Source organism: Drosophila mojavensis, unplaced genomic scaffold (assembly GCF_018153725.1).
Source record: "Drosophila mojavensis isolate 15081-1352.22 unplaced genomic scaffold, ASM1815372v1 contig_16, whole genome shotgun sequence".
NCBI lineage: Eukaryota > Metazoa > Arthropoda > Insecta > Diptera > Drosophilidae > Drosophila > Drosophila mojavensis.
This window is the reverse complement of record NW_025318693.1, coordinates 859,869-881,518: the sequence shown is the minus strand read 5'-3', so window position 1 is coordinate 881,518 and position 21,650 is coordinate 859,869. Positions and strand designations below refer to the sequence as shown.

General features: G+C 40.9%; 1 protein-coding gene across 1 annotated transcript; it reads right to left on the bottom strand.

Moving 5' to 3' along the window:
• Positions 1-4,490: 4,490 nt before the first annotated feature.
• Positions 4,491-21,562, bottom strand: LOC6573826. Its single transcript, XM_001999849.4, has 6 exons — positions 20,595-21,562; positions 11,656-11,870; positions 11,421-11,556; positions 10,339-10,472; positions 4,978-5,263; positions 4,491-4,834 (listed from the first exon to the last, which is right to left on the bottom strand). Exons 1-6 carry the CDS (start codon positions 21,088-21,090, stop codon positions 4,674-4,676), a joined length of 1,428 nt encoding a protein of 475 aa, XP_001999885.2. The 5' UTR covers positions 21,091-21,562; the 3' UTR covers positions 4,491-4,673.
• Positions 21,563-21,650: the final 88 nt, after the last annotated feature.

The following is a 21,650-nucleotide window of genomic DNA, read 5'->3' as shown; positions in this document are numbered from 1 at the left end:
CAGCTAAGAGTTATTGGCGAGCTATTATCACTAATAATTTCGTGTGAGGTCTTACAATATTGCTCAGATTATATAAAAAAAAAAAAATTTAAAAAAGTCTCATTTGTATAGAAAGAGTAAATTCTGTGTGTGGAAACTCAGTGCTCTTCGATCACATCCATATGTCATCTCATATCATAGAGACATTCAAGGGGGAGTGGGATGTGGTTGGTTTGCTGTCTGTTTTGCTCTTTTTTATTTATTGCATTTAATGAAATAAGCAAATTGCGTTTCCTAATTTATTACAATATTTGTTATTATTGGACATTTGCATAAAATAAAATTAAATGCAATTACAACTGCAAATATATATGCAAATGATATCAAATTATATGAAAGCGTAAATTGAGTTTATTACACCAAAATATTTCAGTGTTTAATATCTGAATGGCCTTATTGAACTACATTGCTTGTATGTGTGTATGAGTGTGTGTGTGCGTGAATGTATTTATTTATAGTGTTTAATAATAATGCAGCACTGCGCTTTGTAATTGAGTTGTTGTGGCTATCGTTAGATATCAATATTTAATAAAAAGCCAGTTAGATAATTAGGTAGAGTTTGAATTTTTGGTAGTAAAATTCATTTGCTAAAATAGGCTTATGAATGAATACGATTGTATTATTAAAATTTCGCTTTGCGCTCGATGGCTGCTCATTTATATTATTTTATGCTGTTTTTAATACAAAGTTTACAATTATATTGCAATGATCCATAAATTGATTGCTTCAGTAAAAAAAAAAAAAAAAAAAAAATAAAAATAAGCTCGAAAAAATAAAAAAAAGCTCACATTATGATATTAAAATCAAATTTGATGCATAAATATGTTTATTTCATTTTGATTGCTATTTGCCGGTTGTTGCACTAACGAACTGCCATTGTTGCCACGCACAGGCACAGCACCCAGACCCACCCACCCTTACACCCATATATAGTATATAATATATTTATGTTTGTATATCGACAGACAGTGGCACAAACTTACCTAGCCGCGATGTTAATGATGATTTGTCAGCAGATTGCACGTAGCTAGCCCGAACAATATGCAATATATGTAAATTTCGTGCAAAAATTTCATTTGCCAAAATCAGCAAATGGCATTATGTATAGATGTGTATATATAAATATATATTGCTTTTTCTACTAGAGCAAACGTTAAAGTGTTTGATAACATAAAATATTCATGGCATGCAATATAAATTGCTCGTGGGCTCGCCAATTGTTCAGGCGACCAGAAATAAATGTGTTTTAAGCGCTAACGAAGCAATTGTGCTCGCAGCTCGGATGGCACAAAAACTTCGCACAGGGAGGGAGAACAACTTCGAATTGATACAGTCGAATCCATATGGCATTAAAAGTCGAAACTTAAATGCTCATGGCATGGCCCCAAGTTTCATTGGTCATCAAATGTGGCTGCAGATATTTTCATTTCCTTTTTTAAGAGCCCGGCAGGAGAGCTTCATTCTGACAAGTTGATAATAAAGATAGAGAGAGAGTGAGAGAGGAAGATAGAGAGCGGGAGATAGAGAGTGGGAGCGAGAGCTAGTGAAGCTGTGGCATGCAGTGATTACAGCAATTAATTTTGTTAGCTTTAGCTTGATTTCCGCCTATGCTAGAGTAATTTAATAGCTTCTTTCCGCCTATTATGTGTATTGCTGTGGTGCTTTTATGTCTTCAGCTTTCAGCTCTACTTAGCTTATGCGCATCGACTAGGCTTCAGTTAATTAATTAGCTTTGATTAACTAAAAATACTCCCATATTGTATATCAAATATATATAAAAGCAAATTTTTAATGCTTTTTATAATTATTTTTAGCTTGTGAAGAAAAAAAAGCATTCATATAAACTCAAATGCGTGCGCGTTTTGCACGCGTTTTGTGCGCGTTTTTTGCGGTTTTCTCTGCAGTCGTATAAAAGCGAAGCATACTCTTAGGCGCAGTTAATAAAAATGTTCGTTAAATAAAAACGTAGTACCATTTTAAATTGTGGCTAGAAATGAAAATGTTGCCGTTGAAAATTTTTATCATTCCGGCCAGAGTTTTATGCTGCCGTCGAACCGCTTGGCTCTACAATTTGCGGGCGTTTGCACTAATGTGCAATTAAAATCAAATGTATTTACTATATACACAGAGACTAAATATGTGTGTGTAAGTGAGTGAGTGACTATGTGTGTGTGTGTGTGTGTGTGTATATGTGTGTATGGCTGGGGCATTTAAGCGCTGCACTTTGCGAAAAAGTCATTAAAAGATAAAATCACAAAATCAATTAGCCAGAAACTTTAGCTGCCTGTGCCTGTGCCTGCGCCTCTGTTGCAGTGCTTGGGCTCTGTGAGGTACTGCGAGCGGAGCCTGGGCGCCGGCCAGCCTGCCCATAAATTGCAACACTTTTATCGCCGTCCCCGGTTCGGCTGATGTTGTCCTTGTGTCCGGGTGCCGCCTATTTGTGTTGTTGCTGCTAGCTGCTCGCTGCTGGCTGCTGGCTGCCGCCTGCTTTGGACGATTGCGTTGCACAGTTGCAGCTTCCGATTTCCGTTTCCGTTTTGCGGTGCCGCCTTGTAGCTGCCTCGCTGTTTGGTTTTTATTTGCCGCGCGCTCGGCTGCTTGCATAAGTGGGCAAGATTCAGTTTCTCGCCTTGGCTTCGCCGTAGTGTCCGTGGTGTCCGTAGTGGATATTTGCTTTTTGGCAAACGCAGTTTTTTCATTACTTTCAACTGGCCCGCGGCCAAGTAGCCGCCCTGGCAAATGGCAAATGGCAAATGGTGAATGGTGAGTGGTAAATGGCAAATGCATTTTCTGCCTCGGTCTGCTCTAACGGGCTGAGGGCTGGCCGCCTGCGTTCTTTCACTCAGCCACGAAGTGCGTTCGGTTCGTTTTCTTCTCTGCTTTGGCACTGGCCACGCCCTTAAGCAAATATATATCGCAATTTGAAATATGCTTAAGCAATTGAAACGAAAAAATGATTTATGCAACAGCATTAAATCGAATATCTGTGCACTCCAAAAAGCGGAGCGTGCCTGATATACGGCCAAATGATGAGTCCATTGCCAAGAATAGAGTCAGAGCGGAAAAAATGGATTCTCAATGCGGTTACACAATATGCTCAGATTTGTCAATTAAAATGTTGTTTAATTGGAATTTGAGTGAGTGGCAGAGAGATAGAGAGGAGGGAAATATAGGCAAAGGGGTAGAAAGTTAGATGGAGAGGCAAAGAAAAGGAGCGAGGAGAGCGAGTGAATCCGAGGAGTAGAAGGCGAGATAGAGAGACAGACAGAGAGAGAGAGAGACAGAGAGAGAGGGAGTGAGAGAGATAGTGAGAGAGATAGTGAGAGAGGAAGAGAGATGGAATGAGAGTGAGAAAGAGTGGAAGAGAGAGAGGGAAAGAAAATGAGCAAGCAAGCATATAGCATATAGGAAAAAAATATACCTATTCATTAGGCGAGCGGTTCTTATTCTAATATTCTATTTATTCATTTTAGTTTTTGTTTTATTTCTTTAATTTTTTTTTATTTAAATTTAATATTTACTATTAAACAGTGCTAGATATAAAATTGAAATTTAATTCTGCTTTAAAAGTATTTAAAAATTAATTAAAATCTATTTTCTCTACTGCACGTGGAACTCAGGTCAAAGAATATTTTGGAAACCCATCAAAGTCTGATAATAATGTGAATACATTAAAATCAAACTTAATTAAACATTAAAAATCCGTGGAATAATAAATATAATAATTGAAGCTCTCTCAATCAAAATAAATTAAAAAGCTGTCCTCGATGATGACCTTTGGCAAAAAACATATATCCCAAAAGAAATGCATAGTAAGACTTACCAGAGCTCAATAGATAAGTGAGATAAGAGACAAGTTGATTGATGTCGCGAAAAATACATAAGATTATTTATTTAATTTTATTGTTGTATTATTTTTTTATTTTTTATTTTTTTTTATAGTTATTTGTATTCATACACAACGATTTACTGCAAAAAATAATTCTACGAAAATCCCCAATATTTAATTAACTTGCACATGCTTTATCGAATATCTATGCTGTTTTATTTCAAATGCAATATCTCATTTGTACAATATTTAAATTGTGTGTGTGTATGTGTGTGTGCTTGTGTTTTTATCGATATAGTATATACTTATATATAAAGTTGATATTGAAAGTGCTATTGCAGCTGTTTTCCTTTTTAATGGAGTTAAATGCAATCGAAATTATAATTTATGCAATATTTAATGCATCATTAAATAATCCATTAATTAACAATTAGCCGTGTTTGCTCGTCTACACGTTTCCGCCGTCGACTCGTCCATTCGTCTCTTTGCGCGAATATTTGTGGCGCTGCTAATGCACGTGCAGTAGGCTTACATCATAAAACAAATATTTACAAAATTGTATTATTTAATCTGAATGTGTACAACGTAGAAATGTGTAATTTATAAAGTACTTCGAATGCCATTTTTTTTTTTTTTTTTTTGCAATTTGTTTTATTTTTCTGCGAGAGTTACGGAAGGGCGATGGGGCGAGGCTAAGCTTAAAACAATTGGCTAAACATCGAAGCCATTATCTATGCTATACACATTTCATGTTCAAGCCGTACTCTACTCAGTAATTGTAGCTAAAATGTAATCAATTTTGCATTTAACTGCCGCTTGTTATCATCCCGAACATGGGGATTATGGGGATTAGGCAGCTCACGAAGAGGCTGCTGTAGCTGTAGCCCTGCCAGCCTCTGCCGGCTGCCGATGTGTAGAAATAGGTTTCCAAGAAATTCTGCAGACCCGAGCCGGATGAGAGAGTAACTGCAATAGGAAATTGAATGCGTTTGCAAATCAAATGCGAAAGGTGTTTTAGTTTTAGTTTCAGTTTCGGTTTCGGTTTCGGTTTAAGTCTTAGTTTTCATTTCAGTTGCATGTTGTGTTTGTTTGTTGTGGTTGTGGCTTACCTCTTGCCGGCACCGGATCCTTTTGCGGCGTACCCAATTCAATTTCCGTGTACTCCTGATATAAATCACCAATTTGAGCCGTGCAGCGCAGCATCAGGCCTCCGCCAGTGGGAAGTCCGGGCCCCAAAGCATTTGTCACGTGCGCATTGCGAGCTCGCCCCTGAGTCTTGCCATTGGCATTCGCGGCGGCCACAAAGTGCACCGCCTGCAATTGCAGTCGGAGGCTCAGCCTGGATGCTATTAGGTTATCAATCGTGCGAATGTATTGTGTTTCCTCTGTGGCAACCTGTCGACGAGAGAGCGTCAGTCAGTGATGAGTTAATTGCGAGTCCATCAGCAGCTGCTCGGTGAGTGCCGAGCTAACTAAATAACTAACTACCATATACATATAAAATACGTAAGCCTCGAAGTATGTTTTAAATTATTCATAGCTCTTCAGCTTGCTTCGTGTATGTGTGTGTGTGTGAGTGTGTAAGTGGGTGTGTGGCTGAAACTGATTTTGCTTTCCGCTTCCGCTTGGCAAACTAAAAATATATTTGCCAAGTGCTGCAAAAAAGTTACTCTCCGATATGTGGGCAGCCCCATGCGAGTACATCGTACGAATATGAATGGCAATTTGTCGTCAGCGGGGGTTATTATAAGCATGCTGCACTTGCGGCGTCGAGTGGGGCACGGCGTGTGCTGAGTGTGCAGTGCGACGGCGGAGCAAGTGCGACACCAGTGGCAACAAAAGCAGCTACCAATGGCCAACAGCAATGGGCAATGGGCAATGGGCAATGGGCGACGGCGGCAATGGGACAACTTGCGCTGCAAGGAAACGGATGCTGAGAATGAACGGACATGGCATGCCATATTTTTGTTTTTGTTGCCATTTCTGCCTCTGTTTGTTGGCTTTTAAAAACCGTTTTCAATGTTACAACAGCAACAGTGGCAGCATCAAAATCAACAGCAACACCAACACCAACAGCAACACCAACACCAACACCAACAGCAACACCAACACCAACAGCAACAGCAGCATCACTCATACGCCCTGTTGGCTCTTTTCGCCTTTGCAGATGTCCGACAGTTTGTTTGAGTGTCTGCCGTTCAAGGTTGTTTGTTTGCTTGTTGCTGCTGCTGCCCGTTGGTTGTTAACGCAACAGCAATGCAAACTGTTTACACTTAGTCTTTGAGTTACTGAGCCACTGCAACGGCAATGGCAATGGTAAAGGCAGCAGCAAGGGCAACACAGGCAACATTTACCATATGACTACTCGTCCGTCTGACCGTCTGTCTGTCAGTCTGTCTGTCGGGCTGCCACTCGCACTGTGTGCATTTAAAAATTTCATTTCCTTCATGACAGCAACAGCAACAGCAGCAGCAGCAGCAGCGCCTAAGCCTCACTCAGTCTTCCCCAAAAAGCCGTAGCTCAGGCTCCTCCTGCACGGCCATGTGCATGGGCGTGTGCATATTCATTTCAGCCCTTAGCTTAGCTTTCCGTTTCATTTGCGAGAGATGCTCTAGCTGCGCGACTGGGGCACATCATTTCCGTTTGGCGCATCTTTACGCACCAGGCGAAAAGAAAATCCCGTTAACTGTATTGTGCCCGGTTTTTAGTTGCAAATGCCCATTGTTGTTTGCTGCAGGAAATGCAGGCGCCATTTTCCAAATGGTTGTGTTGCCATTTCCATTTGCTGCATGTCCTGCCTGAACAACACCCAACAGTCCAACAGTCCAACAGCCCCACAGTCCGCACCTCCAGCATCCCGCCCCCAGCGAACCGCTGGCAATTTAAATACAATAAATACGCATTTCGTTTCCACTCACAAACTCATTTGAGCGCCATTTACTTATGCATGTATTTTGCGCTGTTTAGTGCCTGGAAAAGGTGTACGAAATTGAAGGCAACGTGCCCGCCCCGTATTAGGGTCGCCCGCAGCACAGACACAGCTGATCGACTACGCCATACCCTGTGTGCAGCAAACTACACTCAAATCGGAAAACATTTAGCTGTTCATGGACAGCATGCAGAAGACTTTAGAGGGTGCGGGCAGGCTTTTGGTATCTCACTTAAAGGAATATCTGAATAGCATAGTTGCTTGGGGCGTGGCCCGCTGCTCTCAGGCAAGCTCGCACACCCACAACATTAAAAAGCAAAATCGCTTTATTGTTGTGCGTGTCGTTGTCGATGTTGTTGTAGTTGTTTTTGTTTGCTGCTGTGCGCTTTTAACCCTTTTTACGGCACACACAGACACATATACACACACACCAGCACAGACATTTTATTTTTCTGCTTGTACGTTTTTTGGCTTAACTTTATATTTGAATTTTATTTTTATTTTCATGCTGGCAAAGGCGCAGCGACATAAAAAGCCATTTTTAGTTAACTCGCTTTTCTTTTTCTCTCCGCCTCTCCATCACTCGCTCTCGCTCTCTACCTCTCTCACTCTCTTTGCTCGTTGCTGTCTCGCTCGCACGCCTTGGGGAATTTAATGCCGCGTAATTTACGAGAAACTCTTAAGACGGCAAGCGCTTTAATTAAGCATGTGGCTGAGGCAGCGACCCAAAAGTGTAAATACCCTCATATTTCTTGTGATTTACCTTTATGGCATCGGCACCCCCAGCCAGGGGCCCCACAGATATCTGGCGATCCCAGCCCCCAACTACGTTCGGTTGGCCAATTAAATAAATGTTTGGCATTTGCTTGCGTCAACATTTTGCAGTTGAATTGTTTTCAAGCCAAATTCACTTTTTGCTCCAGCTCCAGCTCCGGCTCAAGCTGGCTACGAAAATTGTGTGTGTTTTGTGTTTGCGTGGCACAATTATGATGGCTGCCTATTAATATTGGCCTGGGCCACACAACACGTTCATTTGCACCCGAAATGCTTATGCGAGAAAGACGCAAGCTAAATAGTTGCCAAAGTACGGTCTCCCAGGATAGGCAAAGATATAGTGTGGATGAGTTCTTCAAGTTCTTAAAGGCAAAGGTCTTGAATAGTGTCGAACTGTTCTCCATTCCGCAGCATGTGCTCTCGATTCATTAATCACAGACACTTAAAGCTGTTGCTCAGCTTTAATTATGTGCTTATGGCATTTACACTAGTTCCGCTGGGCAGCATCGCCCCAAAAATATAATCTGAAGTAAATAATTTATCAAATAATCGATTGGCACACAAATCCCACTGTCGAACGGCCACTTGTCTCGGTCGGCAAACTCCCCGAGAGTCTCGACAGCTCTAATCCCAACTAATTCCCATGATTCACCAAAAAATTTCATTTTCAGCTACTTTTCCATTAATATGACAAAAACTTTTTAACAAATTATGTTAGTCGTTAAGCCGGCAGCCGGCTGGATGGCTGACTGGCTGCCCTCGCCTGGGTCAACATGTGGCTCTCGTTTCGCTTTGAATACGAATAAGAGACAAGACACGAAAAAAGTGGGAAAAAATAGAAACAAACGGCAAATCGTATTGCAATTATATATGTATATATATAATCCATCCCTTAAAGCTTTAAGGAGCTGAAGCGGCTTTTGCGATATTATATATCAATATATAGTAGCTGCCTGTTTGCAGGTGGCTTTAAGCTGTCATTAGTTATTTATGCCAGGCTAGTAGGGATGGATTACACTAACGAACGTCTAAGGCTGCCATTTAAAGCGTCAGCAGCCAGATCATAATTCAATATCAGAGACGCATCTCCATTCGGCAGAAATTGCTTGGCCAATGCCAGCAGAATGAATGGAATTTCGTGTGGTTCGTGTTGTTGTTGGCTGTCTGCGCCAACATAAACACCACAGACATAAAATTTTATATGGCACGCCGTGTCAGACAGACGGCCACACACACACGCACTCACACACATGTGCACACTAAAGCAGCGCACTTTTGTCTCGGTTTTTGTCATTAGTTGGTTGACTGAAAGTGGAAGGAAGCAAGCGACATCTAGATAAAATGCTCAACGGCCTGCATGGGAGCTCGTATGTGTGGTCTGTGTGTGTATGCGAGTCCCGAAAAGTAGACAACAGCGAGCGACAGATACAAAACGGCAGGATAAGACACACAGATCGGGAAGGATGCCAGTGCCACTGCTACTGCCATTGCCATTGCCAGTGCACGTTATGTCTGATGATGTGGGTAGACATAATATAAAAATTTATGAAGCGTTTAATAAGTTTTCTTTTGCAGGCAGTTGGCGGGACAATGGGACAGCGGGACAGAGGGACAGTGCGGCAGTGGGACAGTGGGACAGACGACAATCGAATGCTCGCCGCGTACGCTCTCCGTGTGGGCGTGTCAGCTGAAAAGTGTTGTCTCGTAAATTCATTTAAAGGCAGCGTCCGGCACTGCCGACTCCGGCGACTCATCCGATTTGTCGGACTCTGTCCGGGCAATTTCTGTGCAGAAGTTTAACGTAATTTATTTTATGTCGTGGCTATGATTAATAACAGCAATGCGACAAGGAAAAAGGTTAGCCAGCCCTGCGGTCAAATTGGGATACAGAAATATAGAAAGCATTTGCTTTTTAAAAGGAAACGGCACCGCCCTGCATCTGGCTCGAGGGTGGGACCTGAGCCAGTTTCCAGTTTCCATTTCATTGTTGATTTATGCAACTGATTAGCGCCGAGTCGCAAAATTGATGCAAACATGAAAATGCCGCCAAATGACTAATGATGTCCTCTCCAGGCAGCAGGCATGCATATGACTCGGATTGTGTGACCCAAGTGACTTGTTTGCTTTCGCTTCTGTTTACCATTTTCCATTTTCCATATTCCATTTCTATTTGCTATTTACCATTTACCATTTACCATTTACCATTTGCCATTTTCCACTTTCCACTTTCATTTGCCTTCTTTCGTAATGATAAATGACAGAGGCGAAATCGCACAATCAAATCAAAGCGCGTAACCCTTTTCTACGTTTATTGACTTAGTCCCGTAAGTCTCAATGTGTGTGCGTGTGTGTGAGTGTGTGTGTGTATGGGGCTCTTCTTATTTAGCTTTGAGCCAAAAATTTTAATTAAGTAAGGTTTTCATATCCATAAATAAACGACAAATTCCATGGCGCATATCGCCTGAGATTAAACACAATCCCCCGCACCACCCCCCGCTGCAGCCTATCACATGTGCTGGAAATGAGTTTAGGGCTCAGCAAGTGGCTTTTCTAATTATAAAGGATTTACGTTCCCATTTGCGAAGCCAACGCCGTTTAATTAGCCTCCGCCCCGCACTTCTGCTTTATCATACAAATAACTCATCGCAATATGCCGCTGCAGGCCTATGCGGAGAGACGCGGCGAGACGGGGTTGGGGACAGTGAGTTGTGCGGCTCCGTTGTCATACATAGAACATGTCCCGGGTCCCTCATAAAGTTGCACTTACCGGCATGTGGTTGAGTGTAAAGCGTAGCTCGGCGCGGGGTCTGGATGGCAACGTGCTGCAATTGGCGCGCAAGACATCTCCGGGCTCGTAGCGCGTCTGTTCCGTAAAGAGCTGAGGTCGTTTTTCCGGGAATTCTGTAGCAGATTCAGAGAAGAAAATCGGTTAATGTGTGGTTGCGTGTTTACTTTTTAATTTTGGATATTTAATGTACTAAAAATAAATCAAGCAACTGTTTTCTTATAAGTGTTCCAGAAATGAAATTAACAGCAAATATATAGAACCATTTTTTGCTCAAATACATGTAATTGTTAGCTATGAACTTATATTGTTATATATGCTCATTCAAGAAAGTGAAATGAGCATATTGGTTGGGCTTTTATGCTACCAAAGTTGGAGACTGAAAATGTGAAGTATGTACTCGTATTGTATACTGCAATAACAGTACGAACGCTATAAGCGGGGTCGTCATAATGGGATTCTACTGCATACATGTACTTGTTTTGAGAGCCCATGTTGACAGCAATTCCATATGCTGACCTTCTACAATATTTATATAGCAATTGGAGGCGTGATAAGACGTAAAATGGAGCTGAAAACGCAAATTAGGTATGAAGTAGTATACAGCAGTCGGTAGTGCCCGATTGCAAGCTTCTAAGTGGTTCACGTTTTGGCTATCTCGTGTGCAATAACATGTCATTAAAAATAAATAAATAAATAGAAGACTAATAATAATAATAATAATAATAATAATAATAATTATAATAAAATTAAAAATATTAAAAATAATAATAATAGTAGTAATACTAATAAATAAGTAATATAATCCAACAATAATTAATTCACTGTTCAACAAGGTCAAGCACAATTGATTGTCAGCTATGTAAGGCACAAGTAAGATGAGGTCAATATGAGAGAATCGAATATGTTTTACGTATGCTCAATTGAGAACACGTGCCTGGGGCTCTTTAATTGCTGGCGCTTAAATATGACGAGGCGGTTGTTGAGAGAGCTGTTATGCTTGAGGAATAACACAGGAATGGTGGGACTGGTGGATCGTTATCGTTTCGTATGGAGGTACTCACCCACAACTTGCATTTGGGCATAAGCGGTGGCCGTCGAGTAGAGCGGTGCATCGGCTGTCACCTCGCAGCTGAAGTTGCCAGAGAGGCCGAAGCTGACGTTCCGTATGAGCACCAGGGTGGCGTTGGAGCTGCTTTCCTGCAATAATATCAGTGTTTAATTGGATTGGCCAAGTGGGAACGAGTGAAAATGGGACGGTGGATGGGGAACGGGCGAGTGGGAGTGGGTTCAACATACGTCCACTTTGATGCCGGGATACTGAAAGACCTTCGTGTGGGGATATTCGCCGGGCGTGAAGCGATAAAACTCCAACTGGCCGCGATAAAACTTAATCGAATAGAGCGGTGCACCATCCAGCTGATACTCGCAGCGCAGCGCCACCGACTGGCCGCGTCGCACCGCCGGCGGCTCGACGAGCAGGTTGACATTGCGCAGCGTCGCCTGGGCGGCATCTGGAAATGAGCGAGAGGACAAGCTTTATGAGATTTATTATTCAAATTGATGCAGCGTGCATGAGCGTGCCATAAGCGGCAGGGAACTGGCAGTCGGCTCCCCCGTTAGCCGGCAGTCAAACTGTCAGAGGTGAAGCCCACCGAGCCGCCAGTTGTCAGGGCGACTCCTGCCGACAAGGCTGGGGCAGGTCCATGCCCAGGGAGTAGGGAGCAGGGAGCAGAGAGCAGGGAGCTGAAGGTCCTGCGCCTGCTTGTGCTGCTACGTGGCAGCAATTTGTATACACGGCAGGGACCGGGGCCGTAAAACAATATTGATACGTCGCGACAGACAAGCGGCGGCCTCATCCAACCACATTTCGAGCCAAGCCACAACATCGTCAACGCTCTGCATTTTATGGGCATTGGGCTGCATAAAATGCACGGATTAAAATATATTCTCCGATTCACGAATGCAGACGGTGTCCCCTGACTGCACCTGCAGCGAGCAGCGAGCCCTTTAAAGTCACCCAGATGGCTTCAAGTGCTGACTGGGGCCACTCTTGCCATCTGACATCTAATCAATGACGACTTCGACAAGCATACACGGCCAGCCAGCTTGCCAGTTTGCCGGCTTGCCAGTTCGACTACATCAAAAAGCAATTTTCCATTTGTCTTGCAATCTCTTTGCGCACGCACACACGTGTGTAAACTGTGTTTGGCTTTTCATAAACTCGCAAATCGTTTAAGCCGTCTTACGAGAAGTTATAAACCTCTTTGCATGTTTCTTCTCTTCTCTTCTCTTCTCTGCCATTTTATATTATTTTTTCAGCTTCTTTTTCTTGCTCGATTTTCTGTTGCTTTTTCTATCGCATTTGCTGTTATCATTGTTTCACCCTTTGCCTGTTCGCACCAGCCATTTTTTTCTTGCCTTGCCTTCTTCTTCCTGTTTCCTTTCAGACTGAGGGTATGCCAAATTTAACGTTAAGCTGGCAACTTTTCAAGAGTTTGCGAAAATCTTATAATATAAAAGTTTTTCATATACAAATATATATTTATATATTATTTTACTATTGATTTATATATTTATATTTATATTATTGCTGCTCGGATCACAGATTTATACTAAAATTTATGCTGAAATAAATCTGCTTACTACTTTTATTTATTTGCAGGGCATTTGCTCTTCGGTCAGCTGTGTTTTCTGTGCTCCATACTACAATCTTGATAGCAACCTAAAATGGACTGAGTCTCGGCCGGTCGAAGAGATTGCTTCAATTTCATCATAGTGCTGGCAGCCTCAATTCCTGCTGTCTGTCCCTCGCTTTCATCTTGGGGCTCCACTGAGCTGCCTCTGCTGCTGCTTCAGCCTTGTGGACATTCTTCAGATGCCTGACAGTGGCTCGGACTCGCTTTTTGAAGCGCTTGGCATTTGTCGTTGCTCCATTTCTTTCTGATGCAAAGGCCTAGTCGGCTTTGGAAATTAGTTCAGGATTAGCTTTATGGCCATGCTGTTGTGTCGCTGCGCATCGAGTGGCTTTAGCAGATGCCAATGGGCCCCTAAACCAGCCTAAGGATGGCCCAACGTGATGATGAATTTTTTCCATCTTCCATTCACCAAGCCAGCCACGCTCGTTTTTGTTGGTGTGATAAAAGGAAAGCAGTAGATGTAACAACATTTAGTTGTTAGCTGTTTAAGAGAGCTCGATGGGCTTTCATGACAACATGGGACGCTGACAAGCCTGCCTGTGAAGCATGTTTTCATGTGTGGGCGTACGTTTGCATCTGGTCTGCGATAAACCTATTTGGGTTGATTTAGTCAGCATAATGGCCTTCGATTTACGCAGCAGCTTTAATGCAAGTTTGGCGAGGACGCGCTGCGATATGTGCAGCTGAGATCATAAAACGTTTATTGACTGCACAAGTCAATATATCATGCTTTCAATATTATGACAATATGCACTACCCACAAGCCAGACAAGCTCAACAGGCAATCCACATGCACATTCACGAACAATTCAACTTTGCCTGCTGAGCTCACGGATTTAGCTACAAATGTTATGCGCGCATGTGGCGCGGGTGTGTGGGGGTGGGGAAGGTGGGGAGGCTGGGGCAACTGAAGCTGGGCAAGCTGCAGCCAGACAAACTTTTGCAGACACACACGCGGCCATTCACTGCTGCAAGTGCAAGTCGTGTGATGAACTCACTCGTGATAATTTATGAGTAATAATATTTTTGTACTCAAAGACAGTGAGAGAGAGAGAGAAGAGGGGGGGAAAGCAAGAGAGAGAGAGAGAGAGACTGAGTGGAGTTGAGTGAATGCTGCTCAACTGGCAAACTAATTTAACTTATTGTCTGCCCCAAAGCCTGTTTCCCGGCCGCCTGCCAGGCATTGTCCTTGCCACGCGTCTGCTATGGGCTGCTTATCCCATTTTTCCGTTCTGCGGCATGACGCGCAATCATTTTTGAAAATTTACTTGCACATTTCACAGCGCAGCAGTGGGCTGGCGTAGCTGAACTTTAAGCTTGTGACTTAAATATTTTATGTTTTTTATGTTCGTTCACAAAGTGTGAAGAGTATATTGGTTTCATGCAATTTCCTTTCATATTAATGTGAATCGTTGCGTCCCTAGAGATTTGAATTCTTATATATATTTATCGTTTAAGCTCGGCCAAATAAGTTAGTTTAACTGATGTGTGAACACAGGAGTCTAGACAGAGAGGTTTGCGTTTAAAATATATAAAGAATCAGCAAGTAATATGATATAATATGAAGAATCTATTGCCAAAAAGGCAATACATGCTTTGGGCTTTGCTGTGATAGAGACTATTCATTGCATAGGGCTCTGCTTAAATTTATCTAAACAAAATTATACAAAGTAAAATAATAAATCAAAAGAAAAATCAATTAATGTAAAATCTATATGCTCCATAGGTCTGACGCTTGTGCTTTGAGTCTTTACAGCTAACTTGTTGTAAAGATGAATAAAAATATCAGTTTTTATTGTTAGACCATAGTTGACTTTGAACATAGAAAGCAAATATAAAGTTGCAAGACATGCTTTATCGAACCCAAGGTTGACAACCTCAACAGGATGGCAGCAACGGTTAAAGAAGAAGATAGTTTGAGAACATTGATAGAGTAAAGACGTACACGGTGGTAATTAAGTTTAAGTAATCACAGTGCTTTAAAGTCGCTTAAGTTGAATCATTATAATAATCACTATCACTGATAATAATCACTATCAATATATATTACTTATAATAAACACACAATTATATACATAATAATTGTTACATGTACGTTATATGATATCCCCTGTCGACTGAAACTTATCGGAATATATTTTTTATATATATATTTTTTTTTTAAATATTATTGCGAATGAGTAATATGCAGTCGGTTGCACCCGATTGTAATTTTCATACTACTTTGTTACTTTGCATTTGCATTACTTTGACTTCCAGCTAAAGAAGGCTCTCGTTAGCTTTTTTTAATGTTCGTATTGTCTTGTACTTTTCGCATTACTGTCAATTATTTCTGTTGAAAATCCAATAAAATGCTGGCATTAAAGCTTAACAATTTTCACACATGAATTCCTCACGTAATTACGCGTGCTCAACAATAAACAAGATGAACAAAATGAAATTGTTGGCTCGGATACACACACACACTCCACATAGAGTGAGTTTGCCCAGCGGCTGTAATTAATTTTGACAGCACTCTGTGATAATTAACGCAATATTATTGTCTAAAACAAATTGCAAAAATAGCGAACAACTCTGGCATCCAGCGACGCCCCGAGCTCAATCTGCCACGCCCCGTCCCGTACCGCCCCGCCCCCACCGTTCAGCGTAAAGAATGTGAGCAATTATTTAGCATAATGCATAACCATGGCAAATAATATATGTATTTGCATATCAACTGTGAATGAGCAATGCCAGAAAATTGTTTGCATAATTTGTGAACAGCAAAATTTGAGTTGAATTCTCATTACAAATTGCAATGTGGACCGCAGGACGAAAAGGACTCAGAGCTGGCCATGGCACTTTTTGGACAAATTGGCACTGTTACAGTTTTGAAAAGTTGCTGACACAATTCAACAGAGCGAGAGAGAGAGAGAGAGAGAGAGAGACAGCAAGTTAGAGAGAGACAGATAGAGAGAGAGAGAGGGTGAGAGTTTGAGATAGAAGAGATTGCGAAATCAGAGCTAGAGCGATATAATTATGTGTTGAATTATGAATTGAAATGTTGAAAAGTTTTGTTTTTTTTTATATTTATTTTTATGGGTTTTCTGTGTTCGCATAACTTGGCCATTCAACGAACAATTTTGGCCAACATTTATTGCTAATGCTAACTGGTTGAGTGTCTGTCTATGTGTTTTTGAATGGGTCTGGTCAAGTTTATGTGCTGAACGTTTTTGCAGTATATATGAATTAATGTGCTTAACATTTTGACGTTGAACATTTTATGTATTTTAAATCAGTAAAATATGAATGTGTGTGTGTGAGTGTTTGTCTGTGAGATATCTGATAGTCTGTACCATAAGCAATAGTAACAGCCTAAGTACTTAAGCACATCATGACATTATGAAAGTATTAAAATTTAACTTTTGTGGTCATATCAAAACTGAATCATGATTAGCTCAAACTCAAATTTAACGCATTGTTTTATTTTTAGAAATACATGCTGGAATGTTTTTCTTTTTCTTTTTTTTTTTTTGCTGTGTTTATCAGCTCGCGCTTTCAAATTCATGTCAATTTTTTGTGCTCAATTGAAATGCCGGAATGGCATGCATTTGTCAAAAAGGCTTCAAAGGATTTTAAAGCATAAATGGCATGCTCGCTGTAGTTGCAGCATGCCTTCCATTCTAACTGTGCATACCAACGAGTTCTCGGTGTCGCCTATTTCTCTTTATCAAGCTGTTTCAATTGTCTTTGATCAAGTCCCATTTCTTACTTCCTCTGTCAAAACCTCTATTTCTGTTCTGTGCGAAGGACATAGCTAGCCGCCTCACTCTATAGTTGTAGCTATAGTTGTCGCTCTCCTAGTGACAATACATCATTTAATTGTCACTACTAAATCAATCGATTAATACGAACTGCCAGTATTTCTCAACACTATTGCATCAAGAAATCCCATAGTAACTTGAACAACAGTGTAATATCGCACTGATACGACATATGTATAACATATATGGACTGAATTGTATTTGTCGCCCTGTAGCTGGCAGGTGTCCTTTTAATGTGTTTCCAAACTGTTAAGCAATAAAGGATTGCTTTGTTAATTATTTGTGAATCAAAAACTCAATTTGAAATGAAAAAATAAATAAATAAGTAAACAAATAAATAAAACTGTTTCGTTTGATTGAGTGCAGAGTCCTTCACTTGAGTGTATCACATTTCGACAGTGAATCGAAAGATGCTTTAAAATTGCCAGTTTTTTTTTTTTTATTTTATATTTTCTGCATTCATTCATTTTTCATTCGATTTCCCATCTTGATTGTTACATTGTTGCATTTATTTGCAAGCGATTCGCAGCACTTCATATAACGTGTTGAGCACCTGGCAGAAAACATATTGTGAGTCGATCGGAGCTCAATAAGCAGATCAGGTTCCGCAAAAGAGGTCGATTTTGGGTTTAGATAAGGCACTCAGTGTGTTGTCGTTGTAGTTATTCTGGATGTTTGCAGGGTAAGCCTGAATTTCGATTCGATTACTTATTGTAATTAAATGTGTAGAGTATTTTAACGGCCTGAGTTGTATTTAACTTTATTTTAATTTCATATTTTTTTTTTATTGCGTTTGCCTGAGTGGTGGGCGGTGGGTGGTGGGCGGTAGCGTAGTTTGTTTTATGTTTCGCTTAAATAAATTCCAGCAAAATGTGCGTAATTAATGCGCCAAACCAAGCCAAAAGCGCGCTATATAAATCATTTGCGGCGTGCCATAGTATGTGTGCATGTATATTGTATGAAAGTTGAGTGTGTGTGAGTGTGCCAGTATCTGTGAACATTTGCGGTCAGCCTCATGTTGCACGCACAATCAGTCGCCTTTCGTTGCTTATCGACTGGCGCCATTGATTGCAGTTCATTAAGCACGCGCAGGCGGACAAGCTCACGCACATTCCTGGCCCACGGCAAACTGCTGCTGCTGCTGCTGTCGGTGGCTACACCTGCTGCTGGGGCTGGCACTCATTAGCTACGCATTGGCCGGCCCACAGCTGGCAATGGACTAACGTGGTGCTTGACCCTTTTGGGACGCCTTTAACGGATGTTGCGCTTTAACCTTTCTCGTTGCGCATACATTTCTTCTTAATTTCGCTTTCACTGTATTTTCTTTGGGGCCTTGCTCGACAGCGCTCGACAGCGCTCGTTAGCGCCTGCCTGGCTGTGGCGCTGGCCATTACAGTTGATTGCTTATTCATGCGTTCATTCATTTATTCATATGCCTGTAAGTTGGAGATGAGCGAGCCTTATCAAATTGCGGCTGCTCGTTGTCAGCTTTGGCGATTAAGTTCACGCTGCGTATACGGAATACGCTGGCTTTGCTTGAAATTCCGAGTGCTGATGCTGTTGCGAAAATTAATTGCGACTGCGTTGTTTCGTGTTTATATTTTAAATTAATTATAAATATTTATTTATCTTGATTAGTTGGGTGCCTTGTGTAAGCCAGAACAGGGGCCGGGGCAGCTCCTAGTGGGGCTGGGGTCTTGAGTGTCTGAGTGTCTAGCTGAGCTTAACTAAATTGATTTCAGTTTATTTTAGCATAGCGCAGCGTTTTCGCCTGGGGCTTGCCTGGCAAATCAATAACAAAGACTTGGCTTTAAACGTCGCTGCGCTGCCACTGGCAACAGGACCTCAATTGGTTTTGGCTTGGCCATTACTCTTCGCCGCTGTGGTTGTACAACGCCAACCGAATTCGATTCATTCTACTTGTTCTCTCTGGTTTTTTGCGTTCTTCTATAATTGATTGCAGCATCAATTTCAAAACGAAATAATCAAGCAGTGCACACACACACACACGCATACACAGTCGCCCACCGACCACATACATGTTGCTTGATTTGCTCTGTTTCTCGCTTTTTGTTGCATACTTTCGTGCGCTAGAGTTAATTTCTGTTTTAAGTTGGAGCAGCAACGGCAACGGCAACGGCAACTGCAACAGCAGCAAAAAGCCAACTGCAGCTGCAAAATCAAGGGAAATTATTGAAAGCACCAAAGCAAACGGTGAAAAACACACAGACACATATGCACACATGCACACGCGCACACACACAAAAATGAAAAACACACGTCAATTTGTATTACTGCTGTCTCAGCTGTGCTTCCATCTCGTTCTCTATCCATGTTCCTCTACCTTGCTCACTGTCTCTCGCGCTCTCTCTCTCTCTCTCTCCCTCTCTCTCTCTCTCTCTTTCTCTCTCTGTCTCTCATTCTGTTCACTAGGATCTGAGTTTTGCTGCTGCTCGTTTTATATTCTCCTATTTCTTGGCACTATTTTCAAACGTTTTTCCTTTCACATTATCCATTTACCCATACTTTACTTCTATGAATAGCGCGAGGTGTAGCGTCTTTTTGTTACACGTTTCCTGATGCTCTTTCAAGCTGAGCTGAGCTGACTGAGAAAGTAAATACCTCGGATAAGAAGACTATTTTTTGTGATTTTTCTCTACTTAAAGATTATACGAATTTTTCGAAACAATATCATATGTTTTCAAGATAAATTGATGCATAACTTCATTTAAAGTTCGCAACATATAATATGTCTAGGTCAACACTTCTATTTTCTTTATAAGAGTAGTACAAAAAGAAAAGAAATTCAAATTAAAAATGAAAAGTGCTAGAAAACCATATAATTTCATAATTTATAAATACGGCTATGTTTAGCGGAAATATATATTATAAAAAAATAAATATTGGTTGTCTTAATTTTAATCTTTAATATCAATTGAATTTAAATTTAATTTTACTTTAATTTAAATTTATTTTTCATTTAATTTAAACATAATTTTAGTTAACTATTTATTTCATTTTAGTTTAATTTGATTTTTTATTAAAGTAAATTTAAGTTTAATTTTAGTCTAATTTTTTTGCAGTTTTATATTATTTAAATTTAATCTACAAATTTATTTATTAAATTGTTTTTTTTTTTTTTTTTTTTCTTAATAATGTTAACTTCTAAAATTCTCATTTAATTTCCTCAAATTTTAAATTCTTCTTTATTTCATCTACTTTGAAAGATGTTGGTTTCGTATAGATTATAGGGTATTCATGTATTGAGCTATTCCAGTCTGCTTTTTACTTATGTATCTGTTGTGGTGTTTTAGATCTGCCCTCAAAAGCCACGGACAGAAGCGTTTTGGGGCCGTCAGTTGTGAGCGCGTTCGCTGCATTTATTTGGAGCCGGACTCTCATGTCTCGTCCTGTTTGTATTTTTTTTTTTATTTTTTTTATTTTATTTTATTTTTTTTTGCCACACAAAAATCTGCACAAAAATGCACGGAAATTCATCTTGATTTGTGTTGCGATTTTTTTTTTTTTTTGGTTTGAAATAATGCAGCAACGGTTTTTTAAGCTTGTCGTTTTTCTTAGTATATGTATGTATTTTTTATTTTTATTTCCCACCCAGATGCCAGGTTGTGTGTGGCGCACTAAATCAGAGACATTTAAGCGCATTTTGCTAAAAGTCACTTACGGCCTTTGGCCATAGCTCATTTGTTGGTTTTTGGCCGCTTCTAGTTGAACTTACCACATAGGATGCAGAGGAGCAGCAGCCAGTGCAGGATGCTGGTGGCCAAGTTGCTGTTGCTGTTGCTGTGTGGCTGGAGGCAGCGACACCTACGCTCGCATTTTACTTCTCCAGTTGCTGTTGTTGTCATCGTCATCGTCATCGTCATCATCGTTGCTGTTGCTGTTGCTGTTGTCGTTGACGTCGCGATGTCTGCTAATGTTGATGGCAGCACGCTGGCCGCATTGGTAGAGGTGGTGCTAGTGGTGCTGGCGGTGCTGCTCGGTCTGTGACTTTGCATTTCCGTGTTGCTGCCGCTAATGCTGGGGCGTTGTTTTGACCTGATGCGACGCGCGAACTGACACTTACACCCCGACGCGTGTGCGAGTGCCGTGGGGAGCGCTGTGAGTGATGCGGATAGCGTTGATAGCGTCTGCCACATTGTCAGCGAGTCCCGTTTTTTGCACACTTTGCGAGCGTTTGTCACCGGCCGAGCTCCCCACTTGCCGCCTGACATTAATTAAGTGTGAAATTAATGGAGCGGCAGAGATGTGCAGTGGGTAACGGGTAACGGGCAGCGGGTAACGGGTCGCGGGTTGCTGACGAGCGAGTTAATTAATTTGGCACCCTGTTCGCCAGATTTGGCTTAATTTGGCGCTTTGCTATAGCTTATGCTGATGGGAGTCTGCTCTGGCCTAGCATGCATTGGGCAGCACTATTATAAATGATTAGCTACACATGTACTTTTGGCTAACTTCATTTATTAGGTCTGAGACTTGGCTCTGGGCTGCTTATTTCATTTTTCAACTGCCAAGCTTGTTTGTTCTGTTATTATCATTAATTATGTGGTTTTGTTTATCATTTGTAAATATATGAAAACTATTAAATTTTAATATTATATAGAGTTTATTTATATTTTATATTTTTATTGGGATGTGTCCTCAACTCGATAATATACTGATTTATTGTTTATTATATTTATATATATTATTTATTATTTTCTTAGCTTTTTTTATTTTCTTCAACTTTTTAATATTTAGAATTAATGTTTATTATTTATTATATTTATATTATTTA

Excerpts from the sequence above, each read along its gene's own strand:
- LOC6573826 (XM_001999849.4), bottom strand. The coding sequence starts at position 21,090 with ATGTCAGGCGGCAAGTGGGGAGCTCGGCCGGTGACAAACGCTCGCAAA. Across the intron at positions 11,871-20,594 it reads GCTCCTCTGCATCCTATGTG|ATGCCGCCCAGGCGACGCTG; the intron begins GTAAGTTCAACT and ends GCTCATTTCCAG. Across the intron at positions 5,264-10,338 it reads TTACACTCAACCACATGCCG|GTTGCCACAGAGGAAACACA; the intron begins GTAAGTGCAACT and ends TCTCGTCGACAG.